Source organism: Oryx dammah, unplaced genomic scaffold (genome assembly GCF_014754425.2).
Source record: "Oryx dammah isolate SB20612 unplaced genomic scaffold, SCBI_Odam_1.1 HiC_scaffold_14, whole genome shotgun sequence".
NCBI classification, from domain to species: domain Eukaryota; kingdom Metazoa; phylum Chordata; class Mammalia; order Artiodactyla; family Bovidae; genus Oryx; species Oryx dammah.
In genome coordinates this window covers 30222715-30241614 of record NW_024070198.1, presented here as the reverse complement: position 1 = coordinate 30241614, position 18900 = coordinate 30222715, and the positions used below count along the sequence as shown (strand labels likewise).

Sequence of the window (18900 nt, the reverse complement as noted above, 5' to 3'; positions counted from 1 at the left end):
GCGTGGAAAGAGCCCAGGTCTGAGAAGGGGCTAAGACCAGAGGCTAAGAATCTGTGTAGCTTGGGGAGAGCTGGCTGAATGCCTCCTGGGCCTTCTGATTGAGGCACCAGCTAGAAAGCAGGGCTGAGGACCGCAGAGATCAGGACACGCTGTGGAGCTAAAGGAGCGGGGCTGGCCACTCGGGACACACAGACGCGCCACTCCCGGCCCTGTGCACTTTCAGGTTGAGGCCGCTGTGTACTGACCCCTCAGCTGTGCTTTGGTGCTGCCCATATGGTGAGTTCTGCTGCAGATGGAGGGATGGTCAGAGAGCTGGCCCCACTGGGTGTCAGGGAAAGTGGGGCTGGGAGCCACACACGAGGCCAGGGCAGCCTCTTACAGAGAAGGGGATGGGCCAGGTCTCCACCAAGGCCCTGTGTGTGACCACAAGCCCAGGCCTTCCTTCACTTTCCTTATTCTGCCTCTAGAGACAGGGCTAATCACACAGGAGACCCTGTCATAGAGGAGCAGCTTAGACTTCTAATTACAACCTTCCCCCCAACACTCACCCTGCCCCTCCTCCCGCCTCATTTTACAAAAGCCACTTATCAGCCTGGAAGGACGGGCCTGGAGGAAGGAGGGAGCCTGGGAGCCCTGCCTGCGGCCTGCCTTGACGGATGGCTTCTGTGTGTGTGTGTGTGTTGGTTGGGGGGAGTGGACTGGCTGGCTGGTTCTAACTGCCAGGTAGCAAGCCTGCCTGCCGTGCCCTCAGCAATCTCCAGTGAGGTCCTTGGGTGAGGGGCCCAGCTGCCCTGCAGGAGGCCGAGTGGCCTCCCAACCTCACTGCAAAAGATGTGAACGGGCTGGCTTTGCCTGTGGGTGGCCGTCCCGCCCCTCCACCTCCCCCAGGCCCTGGCTCCTGGCTGCTGCTAGCAAACAGAGCGTTAAGCAAGGCCCGCCTTCCTCCTCTGTGCCTGCAAAATACTTCTCCCTTTTGCTGCTGCTCCATAGGGAGCAGAGGCCCCCACTGGACAAGAGAAGAGCAACCAGAAAAGGGGAAGCACCGCCCCCCCCTGCCCCCCCCGACCCCCGAGGCCACAGGAGCAGACGCAGGCAGGGGATCAGAGCCTCCCCTTGAGTCCAGACCTCGTAGGGACGGCCAACTGGGTAAAACCAAGAAAGAAGCCTTGGGTTTTCTGTGCAGATCCCACGAGGCCTCCAGAATCCGCCATGTTTCCCAAGAGGCCGTCAAAGCCCTGTCCTGGGTGCCCCCAAAAGGGGTTGCAGCTGCCTCAGAAGCCACAGAACGTGAAGCAGACCTGAGCTGGCAGTTGTGGCCCATTTCAGCCCCAGCAGTGGGCATGGCTACCATCTGCAGTGTTTGGGGTGAGATTTCACTTGAACAAAGGCTTCTACTGCCAAAAAACAAAAAAGTTGGAAGCCACAGTATACTGGAGAGAAAACAGAATTTGGAGTCAGACCTAGCTCTTTGACTCACACTGTGTGACCTCAGGTATGTGTGCTAACCTCTCTGAGAGCAGTTTCCTTGTCTGTGAAACAGGAATAATAATACAATAAATTGTGTAATGGGGAAGCACATGTCATTTTGCCTAGGGCTCAACAAACATTAGTTCTTTATTAAACTGTTTATCAAAAAACAATAGCAGACACGTGTGAGGCTTTTCTCCGCAGAAGCCTTCTGGCCCTCCAGCCTTTCACCAGAGCTGCCTGGAGAACCCGGGCTCCTTGGCTGGGCAACAGCTTTCCTCCAGGCCGCCGCCGGCCTCCAGAGCTACTCAGGCAGTACCAGGTGGTCAGAGACAGTGTTGAGGAGGGATTGCTGGGGCAAGATCCCCAAACGCCTGGGAACTCACCCTTGAGTAACCAGGAGTTGCCTGGGCACTTAGAACGCCAACACCGCCTCAGGACACCTCTGGGACGTGAGGGCCCGGGGAAGCACAGCGTGAACAAAACACAGCCCCAGACCCAGAGAGTTCTGTAGCAACCTGGTCCTCCCATTTTTCAGCCTCTATTAAGTACCGTAATTAAAGTAACATCTGCCTTCTAATAATAGCTCCTGCCACGGGTAATTACAGCCCTGTCATCCCAGCACAGCCTGTGATGGGTGGAGAGGGGGAGCTTGCCTTTTGTAGGCTTCCCTTTGGTTCTGGGAGGAGCTCAGGCCTTGGCAGGCTCATGCTGGCTGGGGTCACCCAGAGCTGGCTTGAACCCACAGAGCTGCCCTTCCCTACCCCCGTGCCCAGCCCAACCCCTAAGCAGTAGGACTTTGCCTCACCTCTCCTCTTCACTCTACCTCCCTGTGCTCCACAGGGACCAAGCCTGAGTTGTCCCCACTCCCTAGAAAGTCTCTCTGCAGTAGTGATAAACCATGGAGGGTGATGGGTTATGCACCTCCAGTGAGAAAGCAGAGTAGGTCTCAAAAACTATTCCATAAATGAATAATGATTTCCCTGGTGGCTCAGACAGTAAAGAATCTGCCTGCAATGCAGGATACCCGGGTTCAATCCCTGGGTCAGGAAGATCCCCTGGAGAAGGGAATGGCTAACCACTCCAATATTCTTGCCTGGAGAATCCCATGGACAGAGGAACCTGGTGGGCTACAGTCCGTGGGGTCGCAAAGTCAGACGTGACTGAGTGACTTTGAGAGAAAGAGAGAGAGAGAAAGAAACAAATAATAGCAATAGACAACTCATAATAAGTACCTCCTACTGCAAGAGACTGAGACCTTACAAGTACCCATTCATCTAATCCTTAAAATAACCCTACACAGTAGGCGACTACTACCATCCCAGATTTATAGATGAAGAAAGCCAGGGAGAGAGGTTACATCAGCAGCTCTTTGTCCCCCAGCCAGCTGGGATTTGAACCCAGGGAGTCAGATTCCACACTCTGTGCTCTTAACCACTGCACCAAAATTGCCTTTCCTTCCACTGTGCTGCCTGAATGGCAGGGCAGCCTGGTTTCCAATAAGGATTCTCTCAGTTCTGACCTGAATCTACTGTGTGCTTTCGGGCAATAAGGGGCCTCCTTGGTGGTTCAGCGGTAAAGAACCCACCTGCCAATGCAGGAGACTCAGGTTAGATCCCTGGGTCAGGAAGATCCCCTGGAGAAGGAAACGGCAACCCACTCCAATATTCTTGCCTGGGAAATCCCATGGACAGGGGAGCCTGGCGGGCCATAGTCCATGGAGTCACAAAAGAATCGGACATGGCTTAGCAACTAAAAAACAAAAACAGCACTGGTAATAAGTCTCTGGGCTTCAGTTTCCTTCCCTGGAAAATGCAGAAAAGTATCATATGCCCCTCACCCCACTGCGATTAAAGAAACAATAGGTCTCTAAGCCAATCGGAGACTATCATCAAGCATAAAAGCACAGTCTGTAATAGCCCCGAACCAGAAAAACCCAAACGCTCATCAACAGCTGAACGAATATACAAAATGTGATCTACCCAAAACCCAAATGCTCACTGACAGCTGAACGAATAAACAAAATGTGATCTACCCAAACCACAGTGCAATACTCAGCGATAGACAGAAATCAATCATCCATACACCCAACAACTGAGATGAATCTCAGAATAACTGTTGAGTGAAATAAACCAGGCAACAAGAGTACATACGGCCCGATTCCCTTTCTAGAAAATTCTAGAATGCAAACTAGTATTTTGTGACAGGAAGGAGGGCAGTGGTTACCTGGAGACTGGGGTTGGGAGGGAGGGGTAACGAAAGAGTATCAGGCAATACAGGGGCGATGAGTATGTTCACGGTCTTGCTTGCAGTGATGGCTCACAGGTGCATATGTGTCAAAATTCAGGTTTTATGTGTACTTCATTAACCTCAATTATACCTCAATAGAGCTGTTTTAAAAAAATAAAATGAGCTACCATTTTCCTCCAATTGGTTGGTAAAGATTAAAAACTTGCTAGCCAGGATGTGGAGAAACTGTACTCTCACGTGAGGTAGTGCTGAACACTGGTATAATCTTTCTGGATAGCAATTTAGTGGCAATTATGAAAATTTGAAATGCAAAGATACATGGACACCCCCCTCTCCCCTGGGCTAGCATGCTATCCAACAGAAACTGGCTCACGCAAAGGTGGCAGCACGTGCAGAAGGTGGCAGGGTACACAGGCAGCAAGAGCATGGTGCTAGGAGTCAGAGGGCTGTTCATTAGCTCTGTAACCCTGCATCTCACCCTAAATCCCTGGTGGCTCAGTGGTAAAGAAACTGCCTAAAATACAGGAGACATGGGTTTGATTCCTGGGTCAGGAAGATCCCCTGGAGGAGAAAATGGCAACCCACCCCAGTATTCTTGCCTGGGAAATCCCATGAACAGAGGGGCCTGGCAGGCTGCACCACATAGCGACTAAGCCACCACCATCTCATTTCTTACCTGTAAAATAGGGCTGAAAATATTACCAACCCCACAGGTGTTTTCCAAGTTCAATGGTAAATGAAAAAAATAAAAGTCTAACTTTTATAGCATTTAAATTAATAATTTAAATTTTTGATAAATAATGTTACTTTGTACTTTCTCACTTATATTATTCTTTTATTCTTGGCTGCTTAACATTTCTAACATTGGATATCTTACTTAATTTTATATTACAATCCTTAGAAGTAAATATGTAAGAGAAAGCCTTATTGACTTTAAAGATGGGAAAACAGGAATAAGTTTGTGAAATAGTCCACCTGACAGGAAAAACATTTCCTGATAAGAAAAGCAAGTCTCTTTGCTCTGGCTCCCAGGGCAGTGCCATTCAAATATATAATACTTTTAGAATGTAAGAATATATTCTGTAGAAATATGTGAAATGTTTGATTATTGATCAGTGCTAAACTATGGTGGAAATCATATTCTACCTAGTATTGTTGTCAATCTAATTTTTAACGGAAAAAAATTAAAGATATTCTGAATGTTCACCAGTAGAGAGACGGATCGGTAATGTATGGTACAGCTTTTAAGATAAAATATTTGCTGTAGTAAAGAAGAATGCATTTGATGTGAAGAGAGCTCCAAGATTCACTGTTAAGGTATAAAAGCAAACTGCATAACATTGTGTGTATAGTTTGATCCCATTTTTGTGGGAGAAAAACTATCCATGGGTATGACTGTGGCCACCTTCGGAGACGGGGAGAGACTGGGGAGAAGAAGAGAAACAACATTTAATGTTTACTTTATGTGGGTTATAAATTTGTTGTAAAAATCTTTCATACTTTTTATAATAAAAATAAAAATAAGACATGAATTATAAAGTAGCAGAATTTATTCTTAATTTCTGCCTGTGTGTGTCATACAGATTCCAAGTTCCTGGATGCCAAGAGACTTGTGTTCCATTTCTCAGTGCCCCTGCCCCGAGTGCCTCACGCAGCGCCACAATATCCAGGAAGGGCTGCTGACTGTCTGGCACCTTTTTCCTGAAAGGCAGCCTTTGCAAGTATTTTCCAGAACCCAGGGCCTTCTTGCAATCATCTTAGTTCATTCTAAGGTCAGTACCTATTTCCGTTTTTTTTTTTTTTTTTTTTTTAATTTTTGTTCCGGGGCATGCTGGGTGCTATGTTGTAAACTCCTTTTTTTTTTTTAAAAAAAAAAAAAAAAGGAAGTTTGCTCTTTGCATCTGACTAAATGGCACACTGGAGGACAGAAAAAATAAGGGATCTTTATACAGCAGATGAAAAGGAAAAAAGAAAACTTGATGGAAAGTGTGAGCCTCATGCTGACTAGCTCCTTTGGGGCTCATCAACTTGTTAATGAAGGACCTGCCATGCTGTGCTTAGTCTCATCATGGGCTATAGTGCCATGCTCCTCTGTCCATGGGGATTCCCCAGGTGAGAATACTGAAGTGGGTAGCCTATCCCTTCTCCAGGGGATCTTCCCAACCCAGGGATTGAACCCAAGTCTCCCACGTTGCAGGTGGATTCTTTACCAGCTGAGCTACCAACTCATAAATACTGGAGTGGGTAGCCTGTCCCTTTTCCAGGGGAACCTCCTGACCTAGGAATTGAACTGGGGTCTCCTGTGTTGTAGGTGGGTTTTTACCAGCTGAGCTCCCAAGGAGGCTGAAGGACCTGCTGTAACTGGAAAAAAAAATCCTGGTTATGACTTGTCTGAGGACATGCAGTCACCAACATGGGAAGGACAGGGACCCAGGGACCCCTTTATCCACTACAGAGTGCGTTCTCAGTTGCTCAGTCATGTCCAACTCTTTACAACCCCATGGACTGTCCGTGGGATTTTTCTGTCCAGAGTAGTGGAGCGGGTTGCCATTTCCTCCTCCAGGGGGTCTTCCTGATCTAGAGATTGAACCCACGTCTCCGGCACTTCCTGCGTTGGCGGGGGGATTCTTTTACCTCTGAGCCACCTGGGAAGTCCCCTAAATACAGTCTATTCAGTATCATTGCCTCAGAGAAGCTAGTCCCTCAAAGAGGAAAAAAAGAAAAAAGCAGCGTTGTTTGGAGAAGTGCTGGGGCCAGGAGGGCATTTCTGTTGACTCTGTGGCGGCTGGTGGGCCGCCACTACCCGGGCTGAATAAGGGCTGTGCGGTTAGGAATGAAACATTTCCTGACAGGAAAAACAAGTCTCTTTGCTCTGGCTCCTAGGGCAGTGCTGTTCAAAGTCTGGCCCCATGAGCTATCTTGGTCTACTATGCGAGACTGAAATTGCAAGAAACTTTAAAGCTGCAGGTTAATCTGGGTGATTGCATCAGACATTAATACTACAACAAAATGACAAACAGCCTTCTCAAGCTCTTAGACATTATTATAGAACTACTGTCCCCTGGAACTGAATTCTCAGGAAGGACTGAGTATCTCACCCACCTAGAGGAATGCTAAGTTCACTGAACACATCCTCTGGTTCCCAGGAAGGCAAAGAAAGGGGCTGTTTTAGCTCCACTTCAGTGTCTTCAAGTGACCTCACGTCCAGAGATTTCATTTCTGAGTATCTGGAGTTTTCTGCAAAACATGAGCCGGGACAGAATACCAATGAACACAACCTGCCTCCAAGAATCCCTGAAATTCTGTTCCTTGCACTGTGTGATGGGAAATGGTCCTGGGACTGCTTAATAACATGAGACTAGGGCTAGGGCTGTTAATTAGAACCAAAGTGCTAGAATAAAGAGCTTTTACGGCTGCCAAAAGAACGCCACACACAAGAAAACTTGGCGAATCTTTGCATGGGCTCTGTGGGGGATGGGCCTCTGATGCCTTCGGTTGGAATGATCCACCCCCGTGCCCCCAATTCAGTATCACTCCATTTCTGCGGGCAGAAGAATCACTGAAGTGCAAAAATTGTGCTGACATCCACAGGAGCACTGAGGCGGGCAGAAGAGGCAATGCCATTCTCACCCCAAGCCTATTGAGCGGTGTTATTAAATATGAACTCCAAACACTGGGGAAGCTAATGAGCCACGAACACCAGTGCATGTCAAGACCTATACTACAACACAGAGGAGGTTCAATCCGAGCGAGGTGAATGGCACTCGCTCCTCCTTTATTCTTGCCTTCTCTAGACACAGCCCAGGCCTCAGCATTGCTCTAGCAACAAGGCAGCTCACAGCAGAGTTTCCGTGGAGGCTCAGATCCATACAGGTAAAAAAGAGCTCAGGTCAGCTTGACATGGAGGGAAGCCCAGACCACCTGCTCACCAACCAGTTTGTGCCAACCACAGAGCACTGAGCTGAAATATTTATTTTTAAGCCCTTCCTGTCTATTTTCTGCCCTGGACTCTTATCCCCACTTCCTTCAAACTCTGGAATGCCACAGGCTTTCTGCAAAATGAATTTCTAGCTATTTTCACTGGGAGAACATGGAGGGCCACACCTTCCCCCTCCCCCCACAGCTCTTGCTGGATCTTAGTTTCCACTTGGCAGAGAGGACCGGGCTTAGCCTATTTTAAACTCTGTCTTCATGATGTCATAGTGCCAGGCACAGACACAACATCACCTCCAATGGAGGTGGAGGAGATCCCAAGATAAGTCTGGTTTCACCATCAGACCCTGGAGAAAAGTGGGTCTGAGGTGGTAAGAAGGGAAACCAGCCAGGCCCCTTCGTGAGCCCATGGTTCTGCCCTCTGCCCATTCCTTTCTCTCCTTTCTTGCCCTCCGAAGCTCTGCCCCCTCACTCAGGCCTCACAGAAGTAACTGCCTGGGTGGTCCTCTGTGGCTCAGGCAAGAAAGGCTGCTTGCTGATCCCCAGGAACCAAAGCTCCTTTGATAACCCCAAACACTTGCTAATTTAGTTGTCAGAGTTCATCTAGGCTCCTGTCAAGGCAAAGAAGTATGTCCCATCTGAGTCTGCTTTTTAGAAAATGTGTGGTCTCCTACCCAACGTCCCCTAACTAAAAGCTAAGAGCTAACCACTGCCTCAAAGCTCTAGCAGTTTAACCAGGCTTTTCAGCTTGCCTCCTGCACCAGCTTTCACGCCGGCTGAACCCTGACTTGTGTTAGTTCCAGCCTGCACTTGCCCACACACTGCTCCAGAGAAGCAGTGGTCGGATCAACCCAACCACACAGAGAAAAAGGGAGGAAAAAGGGAGGTAGTTACCCGGGGTCGACACTCCTTGGCAAGCCTGGCTTTGGAGGTCGGTTTCAGTGGGGGGGCCGGCTTTCTCCTCCAGGGTGCTGCCTTCACCAGCCCCATCTTCGGGGGTCCCCCTGGCCTTGCAGTCATCGAGAAACGGGCCGGGCTGCCAGGCCCTCTCCTCTGCTGGCTTGGGGGAAGACATTTGTAGAAGTGGAGGGGCCAGACGAACATCTGAGCTCTCTCCTCCCTTTGCGGGCTTCTCGTAGCAATCTGAGCCCTCCAGGGAGAGGCCTGTCTCGCATTCAGCTGGCTTCCGCTCAGCATCCAGATTTAGGCCAGGCATCTCCACGTCCATGTCACTGGGACAGCCCATGGAAGCAGAAGGCAGTTCTTCGGGCGACTTGAGGCTGATTTCCGCAGCCCCATTCCCGATGGTCTTGACTCCCTCCTTGGCGAAACCTCCAGTAAAGTCCAGGTCTAAGGCAGTGGTCACACAGGGACGTATTTCTGCACAGATTTTGCCCTTCTGGTCTATGGGCACGACCTCGTCTAGTTCTGGGATGTCTGGCTCCATGATAAAATCTTCCTCCTCCCCCACCTCGTCCACTGTCACCAGCTCCTCCATGTTCGTGGGGTACCAGCCGTCACCCTCAGCCTCACTTCCACTCTCCGAATCCTGCTCCTGAATAAAAATGCAGATGGAGGTCAGAGGGTGGCTGAGGCCTGGTTCTTAGTATCTAACCAGAAGAGGGTGCAAATCTTGACCACAGGACCCCTCAAACCGAAAGATGCTGTGCAGTCTTACTGCTACCTGCGTAATTAGGAGCTGTAAACCATTCAATCTCTCATCACTGATTCATCCCTAGGATGGGCCTCAAAAGAACACAGGAGTTGGAGTAAGCCCTTAATGTTTAACCTATCAAGTGGCACAAAGAATCTCAACTCCTGGTACATAACAGGTGTTCAATTAAAAGATTGGGGTTTTTTGTTTGTTTTGTTTTCAGCTGTGGGTAGCTTACATTTTTATTCGGTATTATGGCTTAGAGGTGCTTCTATATCATAGAATCTACATCTCTACCATAACTGTTAATGCCCATGTAGGATTCCAGTCAAAGTTATTTAGCCTACTTCCTATTGTGAAGCACTCTACGGTGGTGCTTAGCCACTCAGTTGTGTCTGACTCTTTGCGACCCCATGGACTATAGCTGATGGGATTCTCCAGGCAATAAAACTGAGGTGGGTAGCCATTCCCTTCTCCAGAGGATCTTTCTGACCCAGGGATCAAACCCTGGGTCTCCTGCATTGCAGACAGATTCTTTAACATCTGAGCCAAGCTCCACATACTTCCTATTAATGGATAACCATCTCTGCTCATCTTTTTATGATTAATTTCTAGAAACTTTATTTTTTTAAGTTTTGAGATAGTTTTTGAATGAATGCGTAAGTTATAAGCTCTAAACGCATCAACTTGCTTGCAGGGCATCACTAAATGTACCTGCAGCGAAGCCCTTACAAGGTCCCCCCAAACACCCTCTCCCAGCAAGGGTATAACCCTCCACAGCCACAGTTCACACTTGGCTCCTCCTGAGACTTTCCCATGTCCCCAGCAGCTCAGGGGGCCGGCAGCCAGATTTAGGAGATCAGTTTCCAGCCAGCAATACTCATCTCTCTGCCTCTTCTGACTGGAAAGGCATGAAGCTGGCCACGGTCCAAGGACATTTCTTTTTGCTGTGGCAGCCCCAGCCCTGTGACTGGGTTTTTCATTATAATTAAGTAAAATAATCTTTACAAGCACAGTAGATGTTTGGTTAATCCAAGCATCAGGGGCTACTGAGGTCAGGGCCCCAGCCTGAGTACCCAAAGGCCCCTTCTGCCTGCAGCCCCTCCCCAGGACCTGCCTATTTTGGGAGTCTGGCTCTGTAGCCTGGAGTCTTTTGCGGGCACATGCTTTCTCTTATGAGCACAGCCAAGTTACTGAAGATGGAGACAGAGCCCAGGCAGGTGGTAAAGATCTCTTCAATAAAAACTGTGCAAAGATCCCAGGTGAAGCCATTACTCCAGACAGTGCTGGCTTCATTCACGGACCCACTGCTGGGGTCTCAGACACATGCCATGCAGCAAGCAGGGCATCCCCAGGTAGCACAGGAAGCGCTATGACTAGAGGAGGCCTGTGACTTGGTGTCCCAGAGCCGCTGTGCCGATGTGGCCACACTGCCAGCATCTGGCACAAACTTTACCTTCCTTGCTCTTCTGTTTTCTGTATCGGAGGATTCTGTTTCCTTCTCTTGTCTGCCCACTGATGGGGGATTCTCTTCCATGCTATCCTGTTCCTCTTTTCCAGCCTTAGCAAAGGAAGCACAGAACAAACCAAATCAATAGTGAACAGTGACAGAGGGCACACCAGGAGAAAAAGAACGTTATTGAGAACAGCTAATGATGCCAGATGCATTTCACACACATCACATCCTTTATCCTCACAAAATCCCTTGGAGGCAGGTGCTGTTATTGTCTTTTTATAGATGGGGACACTGAGGCTCAGAGAGGTTAAGTAACTTGCTCGACGCACAGACAAATGGAGGCAGAGAGATGTTTCACTAATGTTTTCCCTGAGGACTTCAGAGAGACAGAAATTCCTGGTAAACTGGATACTTTTTGCAGCCATGATATCTGTAGAACAAAGCTACTGGAGGTGATGGAATTCCAGTTGAGCTGTTTCAAATCCTGAAAGATGATGCTGTGAAAGTGCTGCATTCAATATGCCAGCAAGTTTGGAAAACTCAGCAGTGGCCACAGGACTGGAAAAGGTCAGTTTTCATTCCAATTCCAAAGAAAGGCAATGCAAAAGAATGCTCAAACTACCGCACAATTGTACTCATCTCACATGCTAGTAAAGTAATGCTCAAAATTCTCCAAGCCAGGCTTCAGCAATACGTGAACCATGAACTCCCTGATATTCAAGCTGGTTTTAGAAAAGGCAGAGGAACCAGAGATCAAATTGCCAACATCCGCTGGATCATGGAAAAAGCAAGACAGTTCCAGAAAAACATCTATTTCTGCTTTATTGACTATGCCAAAGCCTTTGACTGTGTGGATCACAATAAACTGTGGAAAATTCTGAAAGAGATGGGAATACCAGACCACCTAACCTGCCTCTTGAAGAATCTGTATGCAGGTCAGGAAGCAACAGTTAGAACTGGAAATGGAACAACAGACTGGTTTCAAATAGGAAAAGGAGTACGTCAAGGCTGTATATTGTCACCCTGTTTATTTAACTTCTATGCAGAGTACATCATGAGAAACGCTGGACTGGAAGAAACACAAGCTGGAATCAAGACTGCCGGGAGAAATATCAATAATCTCAGATATGCAGATGACACCACCCTTATAGCAGAAAGTGAAGAGGAGCTAAAAAGCCTCTTGATGAAAGTGAAAGAGGAGATTGAAAAAGTTGGCTTAAAGCTCAACATTCAGAAAACAAAGATCATGGCATCTGGTCCTATCACTTCATGGGAAATAGATGGGAAACAGTGGAAACAGTGTCAGACTTTGTTTTTTTGGGCTCCAAAATTACTGCAGATGGTGACTGCAGCCATGAAATTAAAAGACGCTTACTCCTTGGAAGAAAAGTTATGACCAACCTAGATAGTATATTCAAAAGCAGAGACATTACTTTACCGACTAAGGTCCGTCTAGTCAAGGCTATGGTTTTTCCTGTGGTCATGTATGGATGTGACAGTTGGACTGTGAAGAAGGCTGAGTGCCGAAGAATTAATGCATTTGAACTGTGGTGTTGGAGAAGACTCTTGAGAGTCCCTTGGACTGCAAGGAGATCCAACCAGTCCATTCTGAAGGAGATCAGTCCTGGGATTTCTTTGGAAGGAATGATGCTAAAGCTGAAGCTCCAGTACTCTGGCCACCTCATGCGAAGAGTTGACTCATTGGAAAAGACTCTGATGCTGGGAGGGATTGGGGGCAGGAGGAGAAGGGGACGACAGAGGATGAGATGGCTGGATGGCATCACGGACTCGATGGACGGGAGTCTGAGTGAACTCCGGGAGATGGTGATGGACAGGGATGCCTGACGTGCGATTCATGGGGTCACTAACTGATATCTGTAGACAGGGTGAATAAAGGGGAAAAGGGGAATCTGACCCTGCGGTTCATAACCATCATGGTGACGTCTTACCAACAGATCTGTATTAGCCATAAAAAAATCACTTCCAGGCCACTTAGGGTTAGGAAGGGTGTTGTCATCCAATCAGGGCCCCGTCACCTCACTTTTGACTTATCTTTGTCCTAGAGTTATTGCCTCAGCTAGCAATCCTTTCCTACCTTCCTTCCTCCCATCCCTTCCCTCAGATTAACTCCCTCATGCTAGCACTCATGTCTGGGATAGTGGACAACTGAAGCAGGTGTTTGCTTTGAGATTTAGGGTCTCTGACCTGCCTTTAAAACAGGGGTCAGCCAACTCCCATCCTCAAGCCAAATCTGACCCAGGGCTTCTTTCCTGTGCAGTCTGTGAACTAACAATGCTTCTAACGTCTCTAAACAGTTGCATGCTAAATGATGATACAAGTACCTACATAATATCCTCAATTTAGCCTTCTTGCCCACATGGCCAAAAATAATTACTCTCTGTTTTTGTTTGTAGAAAAACGTTTGCCAACTCCCATTTTAGAAGCTTGAGGAGGATATTCTCCCATGACTTAAACTTTGGCCACCAAACCAATGAGTGTTCCCGGATGTTCTTGGGAGCAAGCTGCATTTTTCTCAACAACTCTGGCTGAAGTTGGCTCAAAGTAAACCACTCTCACTCTGATTTCTTACGAGCAGACACACCTCTCTTTGCTGACAAGGAGCCAGCCTGGCTGGGAGCTCAGGGCTGACGGGTTTAACTAGATATGACCGGACAGGGAAAGACAGTTGAAATCCTCAAGTCTTTGCTCTTTTCAGTGTTTGCAGCAGAATCTCTGCTCTAGCCTTCGGAGCTGACCTGAGCTGAAAGCAGCTCCAAATGCCTTTTCAGCCCTCAGAACCCAGAGCTTCTACCAACAGGGGGCCACTTTTATTTATTTTCTGTCTTCCTGAATAAACTACCCACCGCCCTCCCTTGTCAAAATAAAACAGCCTATACCCTTCCCAGGCAGTTCCCGCAGCCACACATTCAAATCAACACAGTAAAGAGGGTCCCTCCAGTTCTAGCTGGGAGAGGCAGGGACAACCCGGCCTCCGAAAACCCCCTCGCCAGAAGGACCCCCTGCCCTTCATCCCTGCAGGCAAAGGCGACACCATGGTGCCTTTCAGGGCATCCCTAGACCTGGGACCATTTCCAGATGACAGCAGCTTATCGGGAACAGACAAAGGCAGCCAGCGCACTCGCGCCCCACCCCATCCCCACCCACCAGGTCAGGGAGCAAAGTATTAGGTCCTGACTATTGCAGGCAGCGCTGTCACCACAGGGCTGGGGTCACTGCTAAACCACCTACTAACTGGTCTCCCCCTTCTGCTCAGCAGCCTCCTCCCAAGTGTATTCTCCCCAAGGTCCTTGGGAATGATGATTCCAAAATGTAAAAACAATTATGTCCTCCCTGCACCTTCCTGTCTGAATGCTTCATTTCCTTCCCCTAGAACTTAGGATAAAGACAAAACCCCTCAACCTGCCTGTAAGGCTCTGCATAAGCAGTCCCTTGCTGACACATCGGCCTCACCTCCCACCATTCTATCCCTGGCTCTCTCTGCTCCAGCAACACTGGTCTCCAGCCACAGGGCCTTTGCACATGATATTCCCTCTGTCTGTTCTCCTTCCTTTTGACCCAGTAAATACCCATCATTCCTTTCAAACTCAACAGGCACATCGTAACCCAGGAAAGCCTCTGGCTTGTTAAAGGCACTGATAGCACTGCATCCTCCACCTCCTTAACACTTAACACTCATACCCATCTGTTCAATGAAGGGATTACTTGATGAGCATGTTTTTCAAGAGACCATGAGCTCCGTGCAATCAAGAGTCATTTTAGCTTTGAGTCACAGCTGCAGCCCTAGTGCTAGGTGCTCCATGACTACGAGCATGGAGACTGGTAGGAGAGGGTGAAGTGAGCAACAAGTACACACCTGCCACCCAGCATGCGTGGCTCTCTCTCTAGGCTTTGAACTGAGCATGCGTTCTTTAGATATTTCTCTCTCCTGTGGATCATTTATATTGGGGGCGTATTCTGGGGACCCCTGAGGCTCCACCTGACCTACAGACATGTTTCGTTTTACATAGTTTCTAAAACGTGGGAAATTTCATACCGGTATCTGCATCTTTGGTCTTGCTCTAAGAAAAGGGAAATCAGACACAGGGTACGTATGCCTGCACAGCAGCCACAGAGTGGACCTGAGACGCGGCTGACCCAATATACAGGCATCTCCTCCCTGGTCCACCACATTCCCGGTTCTTCTCTCTGGCTTCAGTCATGCTACCTGGTCTGCGTCACCCGTCTGGTTTTCCTGCTCTAGGCATCTGGGTCTATAAACCTGGGTGCCCCTGCCAGGAAAAGTGGAGGAGAGCCTCTTTCCCATGCTGTCCTATTCACTGCCTGGTCTTCTTTCGTTCTCTTCTGGTCTCATGGTCAGGCAGGGCAGAGCCTCACATCTGGCTGTGGCTTCCCACAAACACTGAGAAGTGCATACGATGGCTTTGTCAGCACGGGCACTCCCTCCAGACTCTCCCAGGGTTTCCCATGAGCACAATCTTGTTAAAAGTCTTACAGCAGCCTTGTGATCACACCCATTTCACAAACGAGAAAACTGAGGCCAAAAAGAACAGGGTGTGACCTAGTTCTCAGAAGCCAGGCTTCTGCATCCAGAGTCTGGACTCAATAATTCATTCCTTTTACAAATACTTATTGAATGCCCACTCTGTGCCAAACTCTAATCCAGGAATTTGGGGGGGACTGGCAATGACACAAATTCCTGCCCTCACTGAGCTCCCAAGGGGGTTGGGGTGGGGGAGGGCTGGGAGGGAGAGCAGACCCTATACAAAATAAAGATGTTAGGAGATAGAGTGGAAGGAGACAGATGCCACTAAGAAAAAGAAAGCAGGGGAGGATGAGAAGTGGGTTGGGATGTTGTGATTTTATGTGGCGACAAAGAATAAACTTTGGAGATTGTGAGAATGAATAAAGACACAGGAGCTGAGGAGGGAGCCATGTGGACTTCAGCAGGGGAGGGGCTCCCAGGCAGGGGACTGCCCTGTGGTGGGCATTTTCATATCATAAGAAAGGCAGGGACCCTGTCCTTAGCCTTCATTCCCCAAGTTCAGTTGCTGCCTGTTCTCTGGCTCCTGGGGCAATCTTGTAGGTTCTAGGCTGTTCTCAAGATGGTGATGAGAGTTTAACATCAGTGGGTCACAAGGAGGACTGAAGTCCTGCAGCAGATGGTGAGCCCTGGATGAGGCATTTGGATGGAAGGTGCCAGCCAACTGCTGAGTGTTTTTACTCCAATGGAAGGAAACACAATGTCTGGAGAAACACACCAAGCCCTGGGCCCCCAGTATAATTTAGTGGGTGGTGGTGGCTTCTTTACCACCTCTCATCAAAGCCCAACACTGGTGGATGCTTTTGGCAGGAGAAAGGACAGAGCAGACCAAAGGTCTAATCTACCCTGGCAGAGTGTGTGGGTACAAACACCTCAGGGCCGCTCCACCCTGGACAAACAGACAAAATCCAACAGAGGGCCTCTGCATCAAGTCCTTGCCGAACTTCCAGTAAAGGCAGGAGGGTGCGGTGGGACTTGGAGCCAGATCACTTCGGTGTCATTCCAGTTCCACCATTTCCGACCGTGTGTCCTTGGGCAACTAACTTAAGCTCTCTGGGCCTCAGCTGCCTCATCCACAGTAATAATAGTATTATTACTAGTATTTCTTTGTAGGGTTGCTGTGAGGATTAAATGAGTTGAGATAACATGGTTAGCACAGTGCCTGGCACAGAGTACACATTCAGTAAGCATTTCATTCATTCCATAAATGTTCATTACCCTTATTAGTCTTCTCCCCTGGGACCTGCCTCTCCTTACCTGGGGGAAAGGGATTCCATCCTTACCTCATTCTCTGCTATTCTTTCTTTTCTGTCATCAGCTCCTTCTTGGTCTCGATCAGGTCTCTTGGCTCTATTTTTCTCACTCTGTTTGGACTTGGTGCCCTTGGGCTCCAGTCCGTCTTCCCTGCCCGAGTCGTCGGTGTGGGGGTGCCTGCCTTCTCGCAGCCTGGCCTCATCTTTCTTCCTGGACCTCCCCGGGGCATCCTGCTGCGGCTTCAGGTACTTGTCCGATTTGCCCTTGGACTCTTTCCGGTGGTAGCCGTCTTCTCGGCTTTTGTAGCCCGACGCGGAGTGGAGCGGGTTGGGGGACCCAGACCTCGGGTGCTTTTCTCTGTAGCCCCTTCCCGCTTCCAGTCGCTCGTCTAACTCGGCTTTGTCTAGTTGCCGGGGGTAGTGCTTGCGATCATGCGCCCACGTGTCCATCCTATCCCTCTTGTCCTCCCCGTTCTCCCTCCAGGGCGCTGGGCCTCGCTCTTCCTCCCTCCTGGCGTAGGGAGAGTGCTCCCAGGAGTCCCGGCCGTTGCCCCAGTCGGCCCGGGAGGGGCCCGGGGGGCTGTGAGAAGAGCTGCAGGAGGTGAAGCTCGGAGTGTGGGACCTCGGGGACAGCGACCGGCTCACTGGACTTCGAGATCGCGGCCTTTCTGGGCCGTACCTGTGAGGGGGTGGCAAAGGAGCCGCTTTAGAATCTGTGGCACCCCCAGGTCCCCCACCCCGGCCAGATACACCCCATCTCTGCAATAGAGCCACAGAGCACGTGACCCTACCCGGCCATGCACTCTTACCACCACTGTGCAGAGCGCCCAGAGTGGTCCAGGAGCAAGTTCTGCCTCCCTCCGCCCTCAGGGAGGGATTTTGCCTGGACGCAATGCTGGCTGCCCTCTGCTTCTTTCCTCATAATGTTCCTGGGAGTGGGGATGAATAATTGGGCTGGTTTGGCTCAGCCACATCTCCTCTTGGAAATGAGCTACACTCAGGGAGCAGCAGACTGTCCCAGGGAGGGGAGGGGAGTTTGGGGTCCAGCAAGGTTGCTCTGGTCCAGCCTGGTGGAAGAGGCTGCCTAACCTTGGGTTCAGTCAGCCAACCTCTTGTCTAGGAGACTGAAGTCACCCCTACACCTGGCCTCCACCGAAGTAAAGGCCGCCTCTTGGCCTCCATTTTTCTCGGAAGGCATTTGGGGTTGAAAGAGTCCTTAGAGCTCTGACCTGCTCATGTATCAGATGATGAAACAGAAATCCAGAAAAGGACCTGAGCCTATCTAGGGTTCAGAGCAAGACTTGCTGGTCACCTGCCCTCGGGACTCTACCACAGAACTGCAGGGGCATGCCGCAGGTTCACGTGTGTCTTAAAAACTCAAACAGCCACAATATTTGAAAAACAAAAATCCCAACCCTCAACAGCTGCAAGCAAAGATAGACACAAACACACACATATACACACGCATGGTTGTTATTAAACAGGTCAGTTGAGTCATCCACCCAATATTCTAAAAGGATGGGGAACTTCCATTTGGTTTCCAAATACAGGAAAACCACATAGTCCTCACTGACCAGGGGACAAGAGATGTGGCTCCCTGGGACCAGCTTTGACTTCCTCTGGGGATACAGCCTGGGCCAGGCCCTCTGCAGCAAGGTTAGAGCGCCACCTGTGGCAGCTCTGGGTAAAAATCACAGAATGAGCAGGCCCGCTGGCGCTCCTGCTCTTCTGCACAGTGGCCTCTGCAGGGACCGTCTTCACTCTCCGGGTGGTGACAGGGGTGACCTTGCAGCCTCAGCCTGGCAGAGTCACAGCTTCAGTTGGGAGAGAGGAGTCGGAAAGCTGAATGCACTCAGTGTTGAGTGAGTGACCGGTCAAGTCACAGATGTCTCTGCACCTACATTCAGCTCAAGAAAAATCAGAAGACATACACATACACATGCCACACTCAGAGCCCACATACACCCACACCACACATATCACACACACACACAGACCCCATAGATATACCACACGTACAACACACATGCACCCACACCATGCACACACAACGCTCCACACATATCAACCACACACACACAATACAACCATACAACAGACAAAATACGCACACTGCATATAACCATACAAACATACAACACACCAGATAACACAATACAGCCACACAACACACACAATACAACCATACAACAGACAAAATACGCACACTGCACATAACCATACAAACATACAACACACCACATACACAATACAGCCACACAACACACACAATACAACCACACAACACGCCGTGAACACAACAGCCATACACCACACACTCTCACCA

General features: G+C 49.3%; 1 protein-coding gene across 1 annotated transcript in view; it reads right to left on the bottom strand.

Annotated features, from left to right (window-relative positions):
• Window positions 1-18900, bottom strand: part of RBM20 (RNA binding motif protein 20) — a 76547-nt gene that overhangs the window by 8068 nt on the left and 49579 nt on the right. The window contains exons 9-12 of the mRNA XM_040254417.1: window positions 16605-17253; window positions 10761-10865; window positions 8545-9205; window positions 6820-6954 (exon numbers count right to left, since the gene is read on the bottom strand). Coding sequence (XP_040110351.1) covers window positions 6820-6954; window positions 8545-9205; window positions 10761-10865; window positions 16605-17253 — 1550 coding nt within the window. The remainder of the gene's footprint in view (window positions 1-6819; window positions 6955-8544; window positions 9206-10760; window positions 10866-16604; window positions 17254-18900) is intronic.